The sequence below is a fragment of the Dendropsophus ebraccatus genome, chromosome 2 (genome assembly GCF_027789765.1).
Source record: "Dendropsophus ebraccatus isolate aDenEbr1 chromosome 2, aDenEbr1.pat, whole genome shotgun sequence".
Lineage (NCBI taxonomy): Eukaryota > Metazoa > Chordata > Amphibia > Anura > Hylidae > Dendropsophus > Dendropsophus ebraccatus.
In genome coordinates, this window is record NC_091455.1 from 119,240,278 (window position 1) to 119,264,897 (window position 24,620).

At 43.3% G+C, this 24,620-nt stretch overlaps 1 protein-coding gene across 4 annotated transcripts in view; it reads right to left on the bottom strand.

Annotated features, from left to right (window-relative positions):
* Positions 1 to 24,620, bottom strand: part of LOC138783462 (uncharacterized) — a 105,635-nt gene that overhangs the window by 22,315 nt on the left and 58,700 nt on the right. For all 4 annotated transcript variants that reach the window (XM_069958185.1, XM_069958184.1, XM_069958183.1 and 1 more), the window contains exons 8-9: positions 13,812 to 13,845; positions 9,446 to 9,467 (exon numbers count right to left, since the gene is read on the bottom strand). In XM_069958185.1, coding sequence (XP_069814286.1) covers positions 9,446 to 9,467; positions 13,812 to 13,845 — 56 coding nt within the window. The remainder of the gene's footprint in view (positions 1 to 9,445; positions 9,468 to 13,811; positions 13,846 to 24,620) is intronic.

Consider the following 24,620-nt stretch of genomic DNA (forward strand, 5'->3'; position numbering starts at 1 on the left):
CAGTGTGACAGCGGCATCTATACAGTTAAATAGCCGGCACATACGATCGCTGTGTGCCGGCTATTGGAAGTTAGCGCCGCCGGGAGCGGAGAGAGTGAGGGCGGGTGGACAGAGGAGGTGACACCAGGGGGGCCACGCAGAGCACATGGCAGGCACTCAGCTCACTGCCTGCCATGTCTTCTGCTGTGTACTTTATGATAAGCCGCACTGCTGCGCGGCTTATCATAAAGTATCGAATACCAGGAAATCCTGGTATCGAACCGAAAATATGCCCCGAAAATCGATAGTAGAATCGATTTTTCGGTGCATCGTGCATCCCTACTCGGGACCCGAGACCACTTTGTGCTGTGTTGCTCCCACCTGCTATTCGCAGCCGAGGACCACAGCTACTATTTAATTAACAGTGCCATTTAAATGGCTTTAAAAAGACTTTAGTGGTGGTCAAGAGGGGAAATTGGCTTCTCGCAATGAGCTCATTACAAGCCGATCCATTATACTTACCGGTCTAGTCCTTTCTTCTTGGTCTCAGCAGTTGTTTCAGGCAGCAGCCTGAAGCAATCAAACATAAATAACATTGATCAATGCAATACATTGGTATTGCATTAATCCCTATGAGCAATCATGGAGTCCCCTGGGGGACTACAAATAAATGTTAAATGAAAAAAAGAAAAAAAAAAGGTTTTAAAAATATAAATAATGCCATGCCATATTAAAACCTTTTTATAACAAAAAAATATAAAAAAAACAATAAAATTAAAACAAATATATTTGCTATTACCACATGAAGATTCACCTAAACATTAAATTATCACATTCCTGATTTTCTACGGTAATAAGCATAAGCACAAAAACCTGCCATATTGCAAAATTGCTAATTTTTGGTCACATGACATCCCAAAAAAATAAAATAGTCATCAAGCAAGATACTGATATAAACTACAGATCATGGTGCAAAAAAAAGGACACACACAGCCCTACATTAGAAAAGATAAAAGTGTTGTAAGGATCAAAATAGAACCATTTTAATCCCTTCAAGACAGAGCCCATTGATGCCCGGGTCAAATTAATGCAATATTCCTCCCCTCCTTCTAAGAACCATAGCGCTTTTAATTTTCCACCTACAGGGCTGGTTGGAGTGTCATTTTTTGCGCCATGATCTCTAGTTTTTATTAATATCATATTGGTGTAACAGAAAATTTATGATCGCTTCTTATTATTTTCTGATATGTAATTTTTTTATTTTTTTTATAAATCAGCAATCCCGGTGTTTTTCTGCTTTTTTTTTTTTTTCGTTTACGCCGTTCACCGTGCAGGAACAATAATGTTATATTTTTTATACTATATATTTTTATACTGGGCAAGAGGGTATTTTAAACTTTTATTGGGGGGTTATAAGGTTTTTTTTTAATACTTTTAAAACCTTTTTTTTATTACACTTTATTTTTACACTTTCACTTTAAAACATGCAATCAATAGATTGCATGTACTGATGTATGCTATGTAGGAGAATAGGATTCTTGCCGCACCACTCTCCTGCCCTCCCGCTACTGATTGACAGTTGACTGCCTATACACAGCATGGATAGATAACTTCTAATTAGCAGCTGGTGGGCTAATATCCAGGGGCTAATTATCCAGGACTACTGGGCTCATGCTTATAATGGAGAGGACTACTTATTGTCCATGTTATTCAGGAGGATATCTCCCAATCAGCTACACAGAACAATGTGTGTGATACATCATTTTGTTCAGCTTCTCTGTCACTATTTTATGCTACCCTGAGATAGGACAGCATAAACCTGCTGACAGAGTCTCTTTAATAAGATGGAGAGGTCATAATGAGTCACAGATTAATGGTAAGTAACAAAAAATAGATTGTACTTCCTAATATATGTGAACACACTTCTCATCTAACATCATAGTGGCCATAAAATTTTAATATGAATCAGAGAGCATATTAGTCATAACAGTAAACATACAGTTCATTCATGCATTTGCCAAGACACGGTAGTGCTATGTGTAGAGGGAGGTGCATCTCAACTACACTCGCAAGAATTCATTTAACAAACTGATCGGTGACAATTGCAGCTGCTCTCCCATATGGATTGGTGTATGGGCACCATGTGACGATAATAACACGATCGTAGTAATGTGGGTTTAGCAAGCCGGGTCTCAGTCATCTCCTATTAGTCTTCAGCAGCACATGATCTTGCAAGACGAGCCTGTAGATTCTACTCTGTAATAGTGAACTCTGCCTTTTTATTGTACGTGACTATGGCGCTATGGGATTGGTATCCCAATGCGTGAAGTCTTGCGAGTGTAGCTGAGATGCACCTCTTTCTACACTTAGGGCTACGGCGTCTTGGCGAATGCATAAATGAACTATATGTTTACTAATATGACTAATATGCTCTCTGATTCATATTCGAGGTATATGGCCACTATGATGTTAGATGAGAAGTACAGTATGGACACATATTAGGAAATACAATCTATTTTTTGTTACTTTACCTGGCACTCATACTGACCCTCCCCTTTATTAAGCGATTGTTTTGGATTTTTTTGCCTTTTTAAAGCGACTCTGTACCCACAATCTGACCCCTCCAAACCACTTGTACCTTCAGATAGCTGCTTTTAATCCAAGATCTGTCCTGGGGTCCGTTTAGCAGTTGATGCAGTTATTGTCATAAAAATAACTTTTAATCCAGCAGCGCTGTGTCTAACGGCCGGGGCTTACATTTGTATATGCATTAGGCTGGCACACCCTCTCTGTCCCTCCTCCCCACCCTCCTCAGCATTAGGAATGCTCCAGGCAGACTGCTCCCTATTCCCCACCTGTTTGTATAATGAACATGGGCTGGATCGTTAATACACCTGTGCAAAGCTCAAACAGCAGTAAATGTTGAGGAGGGTGGAAAGGAAGGACAGAGAGGGTGTGCCAGCCTAATGCATATAAAAATGTAAGCCCCGGCCGTTAGACACAGTGCTGCTGGATTAAAAGTTATTTTTATGACAATAACTGCATCCCCCACCGAACGGACCCCAGGACAGATCTTGGATTAAAAGCGTGGTTTGGGGGGGACAGATTGTGGGTACAGAGTCGCTTTAAAGCTGTGTATTAGTATTGTTTGTTATTTACACAGTTTTAAAGGAGTTATCAAGCGCTACAAAAACATGGCCACTTCCTTCCAGACAACACTGCTCTTGTCCCCCTGCCATCATCCTCTCCAGCAGCCACAGCCCGCACAGCTCTGGGAGTCGGGTCGTGACATCACCATATTATCCAGGAAGTGAAGCCTTGATGCAGTAGTAAGTGCAGGGAAAAAAGCACTTTATAAGCATTTCCCATAATAAGTGTATATTGGGGATTTGTATAACTTTGGAGTGACAATACAATACTGACTAGGGATGGTCCGAACCTGCCGAGTTTCGGGTTTGTATGAACCTGAACGCTCGGCAGCAGATTCCCGCTGTCTGCCTGCTCCGTGGAGCGGGCGGATACAGCGGGAGTAACGCCTGGAAAACTGGGATACAGTAACACGGAGCAGGCAGACAGCGGAAATCATCACTGGGTACGAACCCGAACCGAACTCGGTTCGGACGATCCCTAGTACTGACTTACAAAATTTCACACAAGCTGCAAAGAGAGAATCGGTCTCTAGAAGAAAGTGGCTATGTTTGTGTAGCACTGGATAACCCCTTTAAGGAAGGGAGGTGTACTCCCTAAGGCCATGTTCACACAACGTAAATTTTCTTTAATCATGGCCGTTGTTTATAAATCTCGGCCATGATTAACAGAAAATTTATGTTGCACTGCAGTCAAAGGAATCCCAGCCGGAGTGTATACACTCCGTCCGGGATCCCTAGCTGCCGCATGAAAAACTGACATGTCAGTTTTTTGTGGCCCCTATTCTTTGAATAGCAGCCGCACAGAATTGACAGCTTGCACAATGGAAAGTGTGGCTTCGGCCGCACTTTCCATTGTGTGCTATGGTGAATTGGGAATGCGAGCACACATGGATGCACCCGCATCCCAATTCAGCACAAAGGAGATTCTGTGACACAGCCCGTGTCTTACAGCGTGTGAACCCGGCTTGAACATGTAAACGTATTATTATTGTTATTTATTACAACTCTTTGACTAGTGGACGTCTGTGGGGCAGCGCTGGCAAGTAACTTAACTTTTTCTGTTTTTTAATGTTTGGTGACTTAAATGCAGGCCCCCTTGTGGGAGTATCCCGTCTTGAGTACATTTAGCCTGCAGCCCTTTTTATGCCAAATATGCATTTCCGTAAACCAATGGACCAGGTGATACAGTACACTGCCGCAGTCTGCAGGGTGATATGCACAAAGCCCAAAGGGCTACAAGGTGAGCACATATTCCCTTGCCTTGTTCCATTCTCCTTTGGTCATAAGCAAGGTGTCTGTGCACTTGTTTTTCTTTTCCTTTTGTCATTCTCATGGCAAAGCATAATTGTCAATTTTTTTAAACTGTATTAAGCCCCCTTTTATTAGGAAACTTCACCCAAACAGTCCCCACCCCTCACCAGAATCCTAAGCTGCCCATTGCTATGCTAAATCTGAACACATTGGCTGTGTAAAAGCACAGCATAGCTCAGTGCTTTTTACCTCAGGCATTGGATACGGCTCCTAGTAAATATAGTAAAGCTGAGACAGAAAGCAGGAAGGGAGCGTGAATATCCAAAGTTTACAGATAAAGGGCGGGTTCACACTACGGAATTCTTGCGGACAATGTCCGCGGAATTCCGTCAGTTGTCTGCCCACACGGGCATGCGCTTTTCCGCCGGCTCCATAGACACCATTCTATGGGCCGGCATATTCCGCGACCCGCTAAAAGAAGTGACATGACACTTCTTTCAGCGTATAGCGGAATACGCCGGCCCATAGAATGGTGTCTATGGGGCCGGCGGAAAGGCGCCCAGATGTGCGGGCGGACAGCTGACGGAATTCCGCGTACATTGTCCGCGAGAATTCCGTAGTGTGAACCCGCCCAAACAGGGAACAGCCCTCTCCATACATTTCAGCAGCTGAAGGCCGCCACAGAGCAATCCTTGTGTTGGCTATTTAACTATTTAGTTAATGCTGTAAAAACTGACAAGGCATCTAAATGACACTGCCACACGTCACTGGTGGAGCAATGGTTCAGATCAGCTCCTTGTGAGGAAATCGATGGAGCCAATCCATTGTCAGTGCAGCCCAAGGCCTCTGCTAAGCCTCCCATGGCTGCCTGACCCTGTGATCAATTTAGCATGCCTACAGCAAGCTGTACCAATAGAGCGCAATAGACTGAACTGCATTGAACTCTATGGGCAATCAAGCTATTGTTCATACTAATCTGCTAGTGGAGCTTCTAAACTTAAAAAAAAACAAAAAAAAAAAAAACATCTTAAAATAAAAGTTTGAATCAGATTTTACAAATATACGCACAGATTATACCAGTAATAACTACAGAATACTGCGCAACAAATACAGATGAAAAAAAGTTGTAGGGGTCAGAAAATGGCAAATTAATTTTTTTTTAAAGTAGCAAAACATGACAGAAACTATACAAACTGGGTATCATTATAATCGTACTAACCTGAGGAATACAGATAACATATATTCCCTTTAATATAAAATAATCTTTTCCAAATACAATTTAGGATTAATTATTTTATTGATTTATATAGCACTGACCTGTTCCATAGTGCTGTACAAAGTTGATCACAGTGGCCCCTGTCCAGATTAGCAATCCAACCTTAGTATTTATTTGGAGTGTGGAAGGAAACTGGAGTACCCAGAAGAACCCTGCTCAGACACAGGGTAAACATACAAACATGTAGATGTTGCCCTGTTTTGATTGGGACCTAGGACCACAGCAAGGCAAGGCAACATTGCTAACCACAGAGCCACAGTGCTGTCTATTTGTAGCTGATGGACATGTCCTCCAGTAGTTGTTCATTAAGGCAACAACGGTTCTCCCTGTGCAGCGAATACTAATCATCTTTGCACAGGGCAATCATGTGTAGTGTACACCACTGTGTCTTTCTGCTATTACTTCCCTTCACTCTGGAGCGGATGTCACGGTCATGAAAAGCTGAAAGACTCAAGGCTTTAATGAAAGTAGACTTTTTAAGGAAAAATAGCAATTAGTAGATTTCATTTATTCAGCCTAGTCTGTAAAAAGAACAGATTTTTTCTTTTCTTTTTTTTTTTAAACAGTTTTCTATAGTATTGTGTGGAATCTATATAGATAAATTTCTCTTCAGGTAGTTTCTGTTTAAGGGTACTATTACACCAAGCAATTTTTCGACGACTAACGATTAACGATAAACGATCTTAAACGACCGCTAAGGCAAACGACCGCTAAGGCAAACGACCCGAAATCGTTCGCCCAATTACATAGAACGATGATCGTTATTTATGATCGTTCTTGCGGTCGTTTAGTCTTCGGTATTGCGTACATTTCAGCTGCGAATTCTTATTCCACCGAACGATGTGCGAACGATGTGCGAACGATAAAAATAGGTCCGGATGCTATTAAACGATCAACGATTTCTCATTGGTCGTTTAATAGTTGCCTGCTATTACATGAAACGATTATCGTTCAAATCCGAACGATTTAACAATTTTTCGAACGATAATCGCTCCGTGTAATACCAGCCTTAGACACTTTAATGAATCTGGGCCCATGTATCTGAACTGCAGTGACAAGTAAAGGCCCATGTATACAAGCCAACGTACTGTAGTAAGCGAGCGCGCCGATGCTCAGTTGCGGCGTCTTTATTTTACTATAAAATGAAAAGGTGGTAAAAAAAGTCATAATATATATATATATAATTATTTTTTTTTTACATATAGCATCACTATTTTTAAACAATATGATCCTTGCACAGTTGGCTGCCATGTTTAATAGTGTCTGATGTCATTTCACGGCGCGCACACACACACACACACACTATATGGCACCTCCAGAGCATTGAAGTGAACCGAAGGAGTCTGTCTTACACTGGGGGCTCCGTGTACTGCACACGCGCAGTACACAGCCAAATGACATTTTCTACAATCCTTTAGTGTGACATGGGCAGCTGCTTCTGGGTCACACGCTGAGGGTAGAAGCAGAAAGAGAGGAGACCACAAATCATTACCGACCTCTCCGCTAGAGAGGTGGGCGGGCAGCCGCGGTGCTGGTGCAGAGGAGATTCCTTGGTGACTGCGGGTAGGCGGTAAACAAGCAGGAGAGCTGTGCAAGTGGGCGAGCGGATTCCCTTGTGACTGTGGGCGGCCTCAGGACTATGCGGGCGGATGGATGGTGAGCAGGCAGGAGAGCTTTGCAGGAGGAAGAGGCCTGGGGATGAGTCCAGAGAGGTCAGGCTGGGTGAATGTGCGCACTGGCGGCTGCCGGACCAGCAAGTGGAGGGTAGGTAGTGGCAGCCTGGGGATGGGTCCCGGGTGGTTGGCGACGACCCAGGGAAATGCAGCAACGGTGGCTGGTGAGTGTCCCCAATGGCGGCTGCTGGGCCAGCGAGCGTCGGCTGTCGAGGCATTCAGGAGGGTAGGCAGCAGCCTGGGAACAGGTCCTGGGTGGTCGGACAGGAGACCGTACTGCGGAGGGGATTCTGTGTGACTGGTGAGCTGGTAGGAGAGGCCTAGAAGGGGCCTATTGCGGGGTTCTGCGACAGGTGAGGCCTAGTGCGGGGTTCTGCGACAGGTGAGGAGTAGTGTTAGGTTTTGCAGCAGCTGAGGTGTAGTATGGGGTTTTGTGGCAGCTGAGGTGTAGTGAGGTTCTACAGCAGCTAAGGTGAGGTTCTGCAGCAAATGAAGTGTGCATTATTATGTTCTACAGCAGCTGAGGTGTGTAAGATGGGCTTCTTCAGCAGCTGTGGTACTGTAGTATACTGGAATTTGGCAGTTAGGGCTGGACTGTAGGTGGTTTGTGCAAGAGGGGACTGTGCAGTTGTTGGCGATTGTAGGAGAGCGGGATGTCAGGTGATCAGTCAGTTGGTGTTGATTAAGGGAGAGTGTACTTTGTGGTGACTGTGCAGTCGGTGGCGAGTAACCGATGAGCCTATTACACAGCAGGATAATTGTATATATCTATATCGATCTATCATTAGTGATTTTTGTGCAGCCATCACTTTTTATAATAAATAAATATATACATCACTTCTCCATGCTCCTGGTGTTCTTCGCGCTTCTGTCCGCACCCTGCAGCCGCCGCTGTATTTTTCAATAATACATTTTTATGTTGTATGTATTTTTAGGTTTGTTTTTACTTTATTTACATAATATAAAGATAATATTATTATATTATGTTTTTGTTATATTCAAAAATGGAGGAGGGGGGGGGATTCGGGGAGGTGCGACTGGGTTAGAGGAGCAAGCAGGCTATATAACAATAAACAAAACAAGTGTAAAACACTGGCAAAGTGTTTAGATATATAAAAATTTCTATGTAATAATGCAACAAAATGAGGGCCTTGGGCTCTTGTAGAAATTACTGGAGCTATTACTTGAGCTTCACTGGAGCACTTTCAATGGCCCAGCCTGCTTACATACATTGCCTTGAGCGCCCTACTGCTCCTCAGTCTGTATGAGGGTGCACTAGGGATGAGCTTTCCGTCTGAGGGTGCATTAGGGATGAGCAAATTTGCTTTGCCAGTCGGCTGCATTTGAGTTCTTTTTCGGGTGTATGAAGGAGCGGGATACAGTCCTTGGTGAAGTTTCACAGCACTGTAACCAGATTTTACAGACACCCGGAGCAGTGGTCAAATGCAGCCGGCTGACAAGGCGATGACAGAGCGCAGCAAAGCACTTCGCCACTACTGTAAATTTGAACATTCATAATGTACAGGCATGAGCTGTCTGTATTAGTGTAACAACAGTACTATATGCATAAGGGGCACGGTAGGTAATAAGTGCATGAGGTGTGTGCGTGCTGGCGAGCTGTATGAGGTTCTGCAGCAGCTGAGGTATATTATGATATTCTGCAACAGCTGAGGTGTATTATGGTGTTCTGCAGCAGCTGAGGTGTGCCATGAAGTTGGCTGGGTACATACTTGTTGTATGTTAAGACACCAACAAAATGGCGCTGAACAGCAATACATATAATTTCAACTTTTTCTTCTTTGTTCCTCTTTAAAATGAGGAGGGAGTTGATGATGTCACAGCAGCTGAGCAGGGACAGCCTCTTATTTTTTTTCAGGTTGCTAAAACCAGCAGTATTCCTGTAGGAGGGCGAAGTGGGCAATAACAGAGGTAAGCACACCTTAAACAAAAAGGAATCTACTTGAAGAGTCTCATTCATAACTAGGTATAATATATATGTTTGGGTACACAGTCAGTACCCAAACCATATTATCACTGCAAATGAACTCTTTTTTTGCAGAAACCAGATGCTTTAAAGATAATTTAAACTCATAATTTTAAGGACAAAATTAACTTACTTTTTTCTGTTCTGCATCAAACCTACGTTGAAAGAAAAAAAAGAAACCATCTATGAATAGAATGCAAACAAACATTTAAAAATTGAAAAGTTAAATTTAAATTCTTGATACAGTACTATAAAGGAAACTTATTCTAAAAATGTAGTCCAATATACTGGCATTCCTTTATATGGCAGGACATGTCAAATCTTTGGGTGGATCGCAGATTGCTCTTGAGAAATAACATTAAGTCAATGGGACACGTGGAACTTTAAGAGAGAAGTCAGGCCAAAAGTATTTTTAATATGTTATTACTTATGGAAATTTAGACAAATTTCTAATGTGCATTAACTATGAAAAATGCACATATACTGCTATTTCCCTTAATTTAGTAGATCATGGAGTGTTAGAATCCTCTCAGAAACCGTGACGTCACGACGAAGGGTGTAATTCCTATGGAGTGTCCAGCAGGGGGCGCACTATATATAGAAGTCTATGAGTACGATTGACTTCTATATATAGTGCGTCCCTGCTGGACACTCTATTGAATCAATGGAGAGAGGTGCCTGTGCATCTACCTCCCCCCCTCCTCCCTGCTCGGTGCTGGGCACATATACACAGTACTACTCCTCCAATCATCTGCTCATAGTATGAGCAAATAATGGGGGAGTAGTACCTGTACTATCCCCATCAGATTGCCGCCGCCGCCCCTCACACAAGGGGTCTCTTCATCATGCCCCCCTCCCGGCTTCAAACGTGTAACTATCCAGCCTCTGGCCGCCGCTCTCTTCTCCTACATGCCGGCTTCCGGTACGCACTGCATGCTGGCCGCGTCAGCCCTCCCCCACCCCGCAGGGAGCATGGTGCTCCCAGTGCTTCCTGGTGTCCCCGGCCTCCCTGCGCGTGGGGGAGGGCTGACGCTGGAGGCATGCAGTGCGGACTGGGAGCCGGTATGTAGGAGCAGAGAGTGTCGGCGGGGAGTCAGAGGCGGGATAGTGTGAAGAGCGGCGGCTGGCGGCAGGATAGTTACACGTTTGAAGCCGGGAGGAGGTGGTGGCGGCGGCATGATGAAGCGACCCCTTGCATGAGGAGCAGTGGCCGGCGGCGATCTGATGGGGAAAGCACAGGTACTACTCCCCCATTATCTGCTCATACTATGAGCAGATGATGGGAGGAGTAGTACTGTGTATATGTGCCCAGCACCGAGCAGGGAGGGAGGGGGGAGGTAGATGCACAGGCACCTCTCTCCCTTCCTGCTCGGTGCCCTCCTAATGTATTCATTGAATACATTTATGGGATACTTTGGGGAGCAAGGACACTTGCTCCCCAAAGTATTCCATAAATGTATTCAATCAAAACGTACTGTACATAACATTTTTACATACACATCCATTGATTCAATAGAGTGTCCAGCAGGGGCGCACTATATAAAGAAGTCAATGGTACTCATTGACTTCTATATATAGTGCGCCCCCTGCTGAACACTCCATAGGAATTACACCCTTCGTCGTGACCTCACGGTTTCTAAGAGAATTCTAACACTCCATGATCTAATAAATTAAGGGAAATAGCAGTATATGTGCATTTCCCATAATTAATGTACATTAGAAATTTGTCTAATTTTCCATAAGTAATAACATATTAAAAAATACTTTTGGCCAGACTTCTCCTTTAAGTGGAACTTAAAATTCAGTGCCTAAAGGGGTTATCCAGCGATACAAAAACATGGCCAATTTTTTCCCACTCTAGTCTCCAGTTCAGGCGTGGTTTGCAATTAAGCTCCATTTACTTCAATGGAAGAGAGTTTCAAACCCCACCCAAACTGGAGTCAAGAGTGGTGCAAAAGTAGCTATGTTTTTAAAGCACTGGATAACACCTTTAATTCCGTAGTGTTAACATACCCTAATAGGGCCCTTAAGGTATGTGCACACTAAGGAATAGGCAAGGCATTAAAGCGTAACCGTCATATTTTTTTTTGTATTGCAGAAATCAGTAGTATAAGCGATTTTAAGAAACTCTGTAATAGGTTTTGTCAGCCAAAAAAGCCTCCTTCTGTACTCAAAAAGCAATTTCCCAGCCTCCCCCCCCCCCCGACTTCTTATCTGTGCATTATCAGGCAAACACGTCTTCATTACAGAGAAGCCAGTGAAGACTGGTTCTGCTCTCTCCATTCTGTGCCTATGAAGGGGGGGAGGGGCTGAGGGAGATGAGGGAGCAGGAAGAGGTGACATGAAGGTAAGCTGTTTGTAGATTCTCTGGGCACCTAAAACGCTAAATTCAGGTGTCAGAAAGGTCAGTGCTTATCTAGGAACTTACTGAGAGAAGATTGCAGGGTGTTGTGCTTTGCAGGACTGCTCCGTGCTCAGTCACTCCTAACAGCCCCTCCCCTCTCCATAGCCACATAATGGACAGAGAAATCCTGCTTCTTCTGAAGTGAAGGGTGAGGCTGGGAGATTGCTTTTTCAGTCCAGAAGGAAACTCTTTGGTTTATAAAACCTATTACAGAGTTTCTTAAAATCGCTTGTACTGTTGATATTTAATGTTTTAAAAAAAACGGCCCTGAAATGACAGTTACGCTTTAAAGAGGAATAATATGCTCTTAATTTCCGCTTGAAATTCCTCCTGTAAAATATAACAATATCCCATTGTGTTTAATGGAATTTCCGCTCTGTTGTTCACACTGCAGAATTTCCAAACAGAATTTTCTGCAGCAGATCCGCTTTACTCCCAAAGAATTGACATGTCAATTATTTTTTAAATTAACTGGTGCCAGAGATTTGTAATTTACGTTTATAAAAAATCTCAAGTCTTTATTAGCTGCTGTATGTCCTACGGGAAATGGTGTATTCTTTCCAGTCTGACAGAGTGCTCTGTGCTGCCACCTCTATCCATGACAGCAACTGTCCAGAGCAGTAGAAAATTACCATAGAAAACGTCTCCTACTCTCCAGACTGGAAAGAATACCACTTCCTGTAGGACATACAGCAGCTGATAAGTACTAGACTTGAGATTTTTTTTTAACAAATCTCTGGCACCAGTTGATTTGACAGAATTTTAATTAACTGTGAGCAGTGTGAGCACTCTCTGTACCCACTTAGTGACACCATGATGGTTATACCAATCATTCGTCATTAAAGCGACTCTGTACCAACAATCGGACCTCCCCAAACCGCTTGTACCGCCAGATAGCTTCTTTTAATCCAAGATCTGTCCTGGGGTCCGTTCGGCAGGTGATGCAGTTATTGTCCTAAAAAAAAAAAAAAACCCTTTTAAACTTGCAGCCGTGTCAAATTGGCGTGGCCTAGAGTGTGTGTGCCCTAGGCTTGCCTCTCTGTCCCTCCTTCCCATCCTCCTCATGCCCTGGGCAGTATTTTTCCAAGTCATCACTTGTGTGAACAGTGCACAGGTGCCTTAACGATCCAGCACATGTGCAGTGTTCACACAGGTGATGAATAGGAAAAATCCTGCTTGGGGCATTTCTAATGATGAGGAGGGCGGGGAGGAGGGATGGAGAGGTGGTGCAAGGGTGGGCACACGCCAATTTGACACAGGGCTGCAAGTTCAAAAGTTGTTTTTCTTAGGACAATAACTTCATCTGCCGAACGGACCCCAGGACAGATCTTGAATTAAAAGCAGCTATAGGAAGGTACAAGCAATTTTTTTTGTTTTTTCTTTTTTTATGGGGTGGGGGGCAGATTGTGGATACAGAGTCACTTTAAAGGGTTAATTGGAAAAAAGGGGAAATTTTAATTTGTTATATTATTTAAAAAAAACAAAAACTTAGAATCCTTTTACATGGGCCAATAATTGGTGTGTACACAAAGGGCTTCGATTGTTCAACAAACAAAATGTCTAGTTCATCAGCTGACTGCATGTTTTGAGCAGGCACTAAAATCATAGTAGTCACCCCGCACATAAACAGAAATGTACAGCCTCTTATCATTAAGTTAATAAGCCACATGATGCAGTGATTTTGTGCGGCTCGGCTGCACAACTGATTAAGCCTTGCAGAGGTTTTGCAAACAAGCCTCAATCCTGTTAGTCAGGTCATGTAAAAGAGCCCATACGCACATCAATGCAGTACTATTGTACTGCATTAATCTGTCATTTCTGCATTTTGCTAGCAAAGTCTTTTAGCAGAGTCTACTTGGCAGCCAAGAAAGAAGACCTCAGAAGATCTCCGTCTGCCATAGTTACCGATCAGCACTGAGATCATTATTAATTGTTGCATTTAAAGAGGTTAAACTGGCAATTGCAGAAGAGTGCAGACTTGATATACAGCTTTCACTTGCTGCATAGGGAGCAGGGCTACATCTTAAGCTTACTCCATATGCAATGACTGTCCAGTACCGTAAAATTTGTACAGAAAGCGGGTAATAATGCTTACTCCATTTTTTCTTCTTTTCCAGCCATCGATTGGTCTGCAAAAAAATAAAATAATAATAATGAAATAAATAAAGTTGTGAGTATACTGAGAAAGCAAAATGTATTATTAAAATGGGGTTCAAGTGCTCACTACACCCCTAGGTGAAAAAACAAAACAAAAAAAAAACCTTATGGCCACTACAAATGCACATGGTTCCCAAAAACTGTTTGGCAAAATGGCGATCCTTTCCTGCAGTGCAGTGCCCTGCAGTGTGCCCAAACAGTAGTTTATGACCACATATGGGGTACTTCTTTACTCAGGAGGAACTGTATAACAAATTTTGGGAACCTTAGTCTTCTGTGTTCCTTGTAAAAATGAGAAATTTTAGGCTTCATTTTTCTGTCTCAACTTGACTTCTGTGGAGTTCAAAAGCTCACTTCCCCCCTAGATACATTCCTTGGAGGGTGTAGTTTCAAAAAACAGGATCTCTTAGAGGGTTGTTTCTAATGCTTTAGAACCTCAATTCCTATGCAAGCCCAATATGTTACCATTAAAAAAAAAAAAAAAAACAGCCCCAAAATCTACAGGGTGGTCCATTTCTTAGCCATGTGTGCAAGGCGAGGAGCTACACATGGGTTATTTCTAAAAACTGAAGATTTGGGGTAATAAATATTGAGTTAAATTGTACTAATGCCTGCCATGTTACAGAAAAATAAATACAGATTACAAGTGAAAATTTTAAATGTTAAAAAAAACTTCATCTCCACTTTGTGTTAAATGGGTATTCCCATCACCTAGACTTTTGTTAGGTGAAAGGGAATGCAAAGGAAAGCAACTTTGCAAATGTTTCGCATTAGCAAAATTGCTTTTATATTGTAGTCTGACCCTTTTGTGTCCTTGTAGTGTTGTCAGCTTGTTGCCTAGATTCCTGATCACTGCTCTCCACTCTGAGTAAGGTGGCTGGGCTGTGATGTCACAGGGTGGCCAGGATTCTCGAGAGCTGGTATCTTTTTAACACCTTTTTGTCTCTCATTGAGCTTACATATGTCTCCAGGGACAATCCACAAGCCCTGGAGACGTGTGTAACCTCAGTGGGAGACACAGCGATGTAGGGCTGATAAAGCTAGGTGCTGTCCTCACTCCTTGCGCTAAACCATGAACCAAAGGGGATGCCGCAGTGCCAGGCTGAATCAGAGGAGATGGGAAAACTCCTTTAATTCCTGTGAACCACCTAAAGAGTTAAAAAGTACCTAAACCCTGTTGTGATATATATTTTTTTAATAATCATCTAGATATGTTAAATCATCACTAAGTTATTACCACGTAAATTAAGACAGGTCAGATTTGAAAAACAGGGCTGTGCCATGAAGGTCAAAGTTGGTTGCAAGGGGTTGAATAGGCACTGTTGTGTAAAACTTTGCATAGCTCAATAGTACAAACAAATTTAGGAAACTTTATAATATATCTGACACAAATGTTTCATTTTACTGTTATGAAGCATCTTCCTCTCCACCTAAACTGTCTTTCACTCTGAAAAATTTACTTTTAATAGATATGCATTAAAACAGATGCTAAAACACACCGCCTCTCCACAATACTAACGTAACACCAGAATAGACTACAAAACAATCAACAATGAATGCCAGAAATAGACAATCCAATATATAGCACTGCACATGCCCAAAGTGAAAAATAGAAGTAGAAATCTTACCAGCTGATATATATGTTAGTGGGGAGATGCCTGTTCCTTTACTCGGTTCATGTAGTGGCTGGGTAGCCATAAATAGCAGGCAACACAGTAGCATCAGTCCCTACATGTCCTTTGAGTAGGTGCACCAATCTATCCCTGCTCGCTAACAGAACCTGTGGGGTGATCGTCTTAACAAGGCGTTTTGCCAATAAATTTATGTTTTGTTAAGTTTTGTGAATGTTTTTGTAAAGCCACAAAATGATTCAACTTGATTGAGGCCCCCCTTCACACGTTCGGAAAAACCACCCGGATTTCCTCTCAGGAAATCCGGACGGATTTCCGGACGCATAGACTTTCATTGGACACGGACACCCTTCCGGAATTTTCCGGAAGGGTGTCCATTCCGGAAAATAGGACCGGATTTTTTAGAACCGGTCCTATTTTCGTCCGGAAATCCGGCCCGGACGCCCCCATAGAAGTCTATGGGAGCGCCCGGGCCCCGGACGCTTTCCTGATGCACATCAGGAAAGTGTCCGGAGTTTCACTCACCCGGACCACCTTCCGCCGCTGCGCCCGGTCTGCCCCGGCCTCCTGCTCCCTCTCCCCCCCCACCCCCTGCGGCCAATCCTCCTGATCAGGATTTCCTGACAGTAAAAACGGACACGGACGTGTGAATGGGGCCTTATCTAGTAAAATAATAGTCTGATTTAAAAAACATTAGGTAATACACAAAGTGATTATAGGAAAAATGGTATGGTATGCTGTACAGGTTTAGATAAACTATACAAATACAAAGCTAAACAGACATACAATACCATCACCAGAGCGTTTAACATCATGTCTAGACTTCAGCCTTTCAGATAAGGTAGAGAAAGAATCAACATGATGATCAGGCTCCAATGAATACCAACAATAGGACAATAACACAATAATGACCTTTAAACAAAACGATTCCAAATATGAGAAACAAATAAAATGGTATTAGTAACACAGTGATCAATATACCAAAACGTTTGTTAACTAGATACTATTCTTTGAAGATAGCTGAATCTCTAAGCTAAATAATTTCTGCATACAAGCTGTGTCAATTCTGTTACTTATACATAGAGATGCAAAATGGATTCCAAGGTTTTGACTTCAAATAGCCACAAATTAGTCCCAGCATTAAACAAGAGTGGGCCCTGCCCCATGCTACCCCTAGTCCAAGACCCTACACTCACCTTTAGAGAGAAGCAACCAGCAGTATTGTGCGGATAATGCTGTTATCAGCTCCTAATAGAGCTGCTAAAGTGCTCCCTAACCATATGAAAACGTCAAAAAAGTTCTGGAGGAGACACCATTAAGTCCATGTCAGTCCAATATTAATGGTCTGTTTGCAGGTTACAATCTATCAACCATAGTGAAACAATTGTGAAGTCCAGGGTGTCCAGGATGGAGCCAATGCACTCAGGTTCTTCGGGGGATGGTGAGAAGGAAAAGGAGAACATTTCCAAAAACACAAATTAACCCTTAGAGGACCTAGAGACCCACATGAGCCCTTATTTTTTGCGCCACTAATTGTACTTTGCAATGACAGGCTGAAATTTTTCATAAAGTACACTGCGAAACCAGAAAGAAATGAAAAACAAAACGCATTTATTTTATTAGTTTTTTTTTTTTTTTAGTTTTTATGCTGTTCGCCCTGGGGTAAAACTGACTTGTTATATATGTTCCTCAAGTCGTTATGATTACAAAGATATGTAACATGTATAACTTTCATTGTATCTGATGGCCTGGTAAAAATTCAAACCATTGTTAACAAATATATGTTCCTTAAAATCGCTCCATTCCCAGGCTTATAGCGCTTTTATCCTTTGGTCTATGGGGCTGTGTGAGGTGTCATTTTTTGCACCATGATGTGTTCTTTCTATCGGTACCTTGATTGCGCATATGCGACTTTTTAAATCGCTTTTTATTACAATTTTTCTGGATTTGATGCGACCAAAAATGCGCAATTTTGCATTTTGGGATTTTTTTGGGCACTTACACTATTTACCGTGCAAGATCAGGAATGTGATTTATTAATAGTTTGGGCGATACCAAACGTTTATTTATTTATTTTTATTTATAACATGGGAAAAGGGGGGTGATTTAAACTTTTATCAGGGGAGTGGGCTTTTTATTAATAATAACACTTTTATTTGTACTTTTACACTTATACTAGAAGCCCCCCTGGGCGACTTCTAGTATAAGTGCACTGATCTCTCATACAGATCTATGCTGCATAGATATGCAGCATAGATCGATGAGATGTGTCCCGGAGGAGCGATCCTCCCCACTAGACACCAGGGAATGGCTGCATCAAGTAATCAGATGTAGCTGTCAACTTTGACAGCTGCATCCGATTACTGTATTAGCGGGCACAGCGATCGGACCGTGCCCGCTAATAGCGCTACGAACGGCACCCGAGACTGCGGCGGTTCAGAGCGTGGCCCCGCTCTGAACACATGGAGGCGGCCCTGGACGTACAGGTACGTCCAGGGTCGCCTAGAGGTTAATTATAATGCCCCTTGGTTTACACCAAGCGAAGGGTGGGGGTGGTTTGAGAGACACAGATCCTTGTAACAGTTATAGTGGTGATGCAAGTGGGCGCATTGGGTTTGAAGCAGTTTTAGGTCATGGGATCAGGCCCTATAAGGTTCTGTTCCAAAAACCACTTGGTTGCATGGAAGCATTGTATGATGTGGTCCATGATGTGTGGTGGGAGTAGTCTAATCATGGGTGACCATATATCAAAAAAAACTCAGGCTTCCTCTTGCACAGATGCCACACTCAGTCTATTCTCAGTACAAAGGGATCTTTTCCTGGAAGATGTAAAGACTAGGTGTGTTAGGTGCTAGCCAAGTCAGTAGTATTGTTTTCCTCACTGCTGCTGAGATTAGGAAAAGAAAACGAGTGCGTTTGTGAGGGAGATTTATGTCAGTCAGGAAGTTACCCAAGGAGGGCCCATACTGGGTGTAGGGAAAATGTATAAGGAATGTGAGAGTTCATTCTCTGTGTGAATTTGGCTGAAAGAACCAGACAACGCCCAGTCTCTTTCTGAACCTATTTACACTTCTACCTGCCAGGGGAGCGGACACCCGGCTTCATGCTTTCTCCTGTTTCCTCTTTTCTAGTGCTCGTTTGGTTAAAAAGAGTCACGGTTGTGAATTATTATTTTTTTTTTTGTTCAGAAATCAAGTGTCCAGGCGATTTAAAGAAACTTTGTAATTGGGTTTACTAGACAAATATGCAATTATCTGCATTTAAAAAGCCTTTTCCAAGGTCCCCCCCCTCCTCTCCTTTCTGTCACGCACTGCTCAGAATCTCAATCAGACATGTCCTGTCTGTTCTATGGAGAGGGGAGGGGAAGGAGAGACTAAGGAGAAACGTTGGCAGCAGAGAGCAGAGAACAAAGGAGGGGAGCTATTCAGAATGCTATTCAGAGGTCAGATAGGTCAGTGGTGACATCAGAGGAGAGAGGACAGAGGGTAATGTAGCTTTTAATTCTCTTGTATTCTCTTTTAACTCTTTGTTGTCCTGTTTTGGTGTCTCTTTTCCCTCTCTCCATAGGAGAACAATGAAGAAAGGGGGAGAGCTCCCAACTGCTTTTTCGAGATAAAAATTCATTTTTCGGCTAATAAACCCAAATACAAAGTTTCTTACAATCGCCTGGACTATTGATTTCTGCAAAAAAAAAATTCACAACAGTGACTTTTCCTTTAGGTGTTGCATCTGCTCCTGATGCTTAATACATTCAGACCCAAAGGGAGGGTTTCCTGGATGCTATTGGCCTCCATCACTGCTGTCAGACTCCTTGTTTCTATCAGGGATTGGGACAGGAGTTTTGGCAGCATTTAGTCTGATAATTTACACCCAGTAGTTGGCATTGCATGTTGGTCTCCAGCTACATCAGCGTTATCTATTTGTACTGTAGAATCCTGTTTCTGCTACTTCTCCTAGCCTACACTCTCTAGACAGTAAGGCTTTAAGAAGAATAATGGTTTACTAAAATAAAGGTAAAGTACAAGATAACAAATAGTGTGAATAGCCAATAGCAAAACCTTCCTCCAATGTCCTATACTAGGAAAATACAAGCATTAATACAAAAGACATACAACATCTATATTCCTAAAAGCTATATCCCTAAGTGCTATATCTATCATACAAAAAGGTCCTATATTTATATGAAAAGAACCCACAACCACACCAACACACACCCGCAGTTCCACTCCCGACTACGGTAACGTCAGTCTTTCTTTATGACAGTTCATCCAATCAGTGGGCAGTAATGAGATATCTGTGACCTCCCACATTCCAGTGAGCTGATTGTCATCTTCCTGCAGGTGGCGCTCGCTCTTTAAATCAGTCCTTGTCCTCCTGTTGACCCTTTGGGACTGAGCTGCATTTGTTCTTCAAGGGTGATAACAGCTGCCTTTGATCCATTGTGCACGGCTCTGCAGGGCTGTTTATCTGCTTTACGCAGGGGCTGTACATAGTCCCAGTAACAAAAGAGCTCCAGGATGACTTGCATGTTATCACCAGGGTGTGATGTTTATAACAGTCAATTCAATAGCTTCCTGATAGCATCTGTTTAACCACATCAGCTCCATATACACCCAGGGGCTATTCCAGGTTTATGACAGGAGCCCCCTGGAGAATGCTAGCTTCCCCACAGAATCTCAGCTGCTCCCATCAATCTCAGCCCATGATACACATATATTAAAATTACATTTAATATCCTAATATGGGGCATCTTTCATGTTGGCTCCAACATGTACAGATGGTGATTAGACCCTGCTATTATTGGACTTTGCATTGCCTTTTCATTCTGTACTGCACTACCTCTTGTGCAGACCTTGGACCCTTTGCTTGCTGTTTTGGATTTTGACGTTACTTCCTGTTTCCGACACACCTGTCTGTGTTTTTGTCTAACGCTCCATATCCTTCGTAAGGCTAGGGACTGTTGACCACTTGCTGCCCTATGGGTATCCTAGGGGGAAAAGTAGGCAGGAACAGGGGGGGCAGGTTCGAGAAAAAAGGACTGACATCTTCTTGGACCCCAGGACTCCCTGACGAGGAACACGTGTATCTGCAAAGAAATGTATTCTGCGCCAAAATATTTTAATTTTGGGACAATCCTATAAGCAATGGAAGTGGTCAGCAGTGTCCGCTCCACACCTGGAACAGGCAAGGGTAGGAGGTTAGGGAGATCACCCATTAAAAAGTTTCATTGGGCAGTTATGTAGCCTCTTTGTAAAATGTTCAGTGACATTTCCCAAAAGGATGTTGAGGAAAATATAAATGTTTTGGTCAAAATTTTATGAAGTGCTAATGGGGAAAACTGAGGATCATGCGTGGACCATTTGGTTATACCAAAGGTCGTGAGTTTATAGTCAAGCTAGGACCGGAAAAACAAATAGTTACTGGAAATAAGGCCCTTCCCGTTTGGGAAAAGGCAGCCAGGCAGGGACACAGCAAATCTCCCCAATCATGCATTGACTGAAATCGCATTATTTTAAACCTGTAAGAAATAGGACATATGAAGAGTAGAAAATCATATTACAAGGACACCTGGGAGAACAAGAGAACTTTCTTGTTAAAAGGGTTCACCACAATTTTTAATCCGTTAGTCCGCAACCGCTGGAATGTTGGGTGAGGTTTTCCCTGGGGGAAGAGAGCGTTGTTACAAAAAGGTTGGCAGAGAGACCACTGACCAGGCAGATCTTGGATTGTGACATATAGCGTTTCCAGACCTCCACAATGACATAAACAAAGGGTTCGCTCTTTGAGCCTCTGAGGGAGAAGGGAGTAGGGAGAGTGAAGCAGGGCTTGAGTTGAGATGTTTCCTATCAGATATGTTTGTAACACTATTGGGGAGTATTGCAATGTGTCCTAAAACCAATCCTGCAGAATTCTCATGTTAGCCACTGGGTATACAGCAAGCAGGGGAAAGATATTTTGTATAGATTTGCCTATGATAACGTAACGTAAAGGAGTTCCAGGTTTGGATGCCATCTTGTAGAGATTTTAAATATGCTTGGATGTTAAGCGAGTATAATTTTTTGGGGGGGGGGGGGGGGGGGGCGGGGGATCTGAACACTTATGTTAGAGTTCAGTCTGTGTGTGAACTCGGCAGGAAGAATCAGCAGACGCCCGATTTCTTTCTGACCTGTTCACACTTCTTGCTCTGCTGCCAGGGAGCAGACACCCAGTCTCATGCCTTTCTCCTGACTCCTCTCTGGTGCTCGTGGGGTTAAGCCTTCAGGTGTTACATTCTCCTGAGGCTTGCTCCTGTCTGAGTACAGGGGAGGGCTCCCTGGCTGCTATTGGTGTCTCATGCTGCTGTCAGACTCCTTGCTCCTATCAGGGGCTGGGGCGGGAGCTCTGGTAGCATTTAAGCTGGTGATTTACAGCTTGTAGTTGCCAGTGTATGTTTGGTCTCCAGCTACACCAGCATCTTATTGTTCTGCTTGCTATTTGACATTTGGACTTGGCCTCTGCCTTATCCTCTGTACTGCGTTACCTCTTGTGCTTGACCTTGGACCGGACTCTGTTAACCCTTTGTTTGCTGATTTGGATTTTGACGTGACCTCCTGTGCCGACTCTGACTGCCTGACCTGTTTGTATATACCTGTCTGTGTGTTCTGTTACCTCCCCGTATCCCTAGTTAGGCTAGGGACTGTCGCCCAGTTGCTGCCCTAGGGTTTAGCCTAGGGGGGGCAAGCAGGTAGGGACAGGGGTTGCGGGTCGAGAGAAGGGACTGCCATCTTCCCGGACCCCAGGACTCCCTGACAACTTAATGGAGTTACATTGCCATTTGAGGGGGAATTGGTTAAACCAAGGTGTGATGGGCCTCTTAAAAGTAGGGCTTTTCATTTTTTTAATGTTTATTTTGAAACCCAGTGTATCAGTTATCGTGGAGATTTCTTACATAAGCAGGGCTAAGGTTTCCTGTGGATGCAAGATGAACAATAAGAGATTGTCCGCAAAGGCTGTTAGTTTTAGAGGAGTAGAGTCAAACATAATACATTTTAAGGTGGGCCAAATGTGTAGGTAATATATGAGGGGGTCCAGAGCTGGGTTAAACAAAAGTGGGAAAGTGGGCAGCACTGTCTTGTGCCTCTTTCCATCACTATTGGTGAAGATAGAAGACCACTGATGAGTAGTCTGGTGGTAGGTGATGTTTGGAGTGTGTGGAGGAATTGTAGGAAGGTGTCTCCAAATCACCTTGTCATATGGAGGTAAAAATTGCAAGGATATGGAGTCAAACGCTCTATCATCATCTATACTGAGAAGCATGTTGTCGGAAATTTGGCTAAAACGGTGGCAGACACCGCTGATTGGATTAAAAGTAGAGTTTCTGCCTTCTGTGAACCCAAATTGATGGAGGGTATAGGAGTTGAGGTAAGAAAGTTTGCAACCTTTCTGCCACAATCTTGGCCAACAATTTATAATCTACATTAAGGCCAATTTCACAGCGAAATCCGCTGCAATACTGTCCTCTCATTTCTTATGCATCTACATTCTCGCAGATTTTTGTTCCGCTGTGAGAATGTAGCCCCTATCAACTTAAAAAACTGCTGCCGGGCTGATACATTACCTGTCTGCGCTCCAGCTTGCTTTCCTGGCATCCAGCTCAGCCAGTTCAGTTTGCTGTCCCACCACAGCCACTGACGACAGTGACTCGAGAGCCAGAGAAGCAAGCTGGAGCATGGACAGGTAATGTATTAGCTTGTTAGCCCAGCAGAGTTAAGTAGGCCATGACTGACAGTACAGAGTATCGCAACAGACTGCTGCAGAACTCGCAGTGTGATATCAAACTGTCATACGGTACGTGTAAAACTGTCCTAAGAAGGGAAATGGGACACTATGAGGTCACAAGAGCAGGGTGTTTATGTGGCTTACGGAGAACTATTGTGCATAAATCATGTAGATGTTTAGGGTGGGATCGTTTAATATATATCTTTTGTTAAAAAAGTAAGTAAGGGTACTATTTGTGACTTGCGCATTTTATAGTATTCTGCAGTAAGGCTGTCTGGACCAGGAGTTTACCATTGTGAAGTGACAAAATGGTGTACGCTACCTCCCTGTTCGTAATAGAATCCAAAAGGATATTGTGCCATCTTTGGGAAAGGGACAGGAGGCCTGAAAAGCTGAGACGATCCTAAGTTCGGTTGGAATCGTAAGGGTGCGCTGAATATAGGTCACTTAGGCAAGTTTCCATGATAGAGATTTTTGTGGAGGCTGGAGTGTATGCTACCCATGTGCGGGTTTCAATTGTAGTATGGTGGAGCGGGCGTGGAACATTTTCTTTTCCCCATTGAAACCTCTAAGCTCTGTTTGGCATTGGGCCAGTGTAAAAGCATCTAGTAGGCGTTTAGACTCTAGACAATCCTGTTTAGAGGAACTGGTAGGATTGTCAAGAAATAGTCTATGCGCCGCAGAGGTCTGAATGCAACTCTTGGTATTTTTTCTTCTGTACTCTTGCGATGTAGGAGGTGACTTGTCCATGTAGGAGGTGATGTGTCCCTGCATGACCGCCTTGGATGTATGCCATAGTAATGGGGTATCTGAGGTAGACTGTTCAATATCAAGGAAATTTCCCCGGTAATGCACTCACCCTATTTCCAACGTGTTTCCTGTGGCAAAAACACATCTGGTCTATAACGTTTAAGATGCTTGAGGACCCTTTTTCTCTTTATAGGCGTGTTCAGGCCTTCCACATTCCAAGAGAGGGAGGCAAATGTCGAGTGTGATGGTGTGGGTGTAGGTGAGGGTGCAGTAAATGAGGTACTCCTCCTATCCAGTTTTTTGTACGTGTGTTCAGTTCTACTGAACAAGTTCCCAGATGTCCTGTCCCAGAGAGCAAGACTATCTGGGTGAGGGAGAGAAAGAAGTTTGATCCGTACATCTTAGGGAGGAGGCGTTAAAGCTACTCTGTGGCCACTGTGGAACCCCCCCAAACTACTTATACCTTGTTGTAGCTTAGGCAAAGTCCTTTCTGGTGGTATGTTTTGTAAAGCAGGTTAGGCTTTGATGAGGCAGAAAATCCAACTTTAGTAGTGGGGCTGCCGTGTCTAAGAGACGGGGCCGAAGCGTTCCTGCCCTTTGTGGTGTTG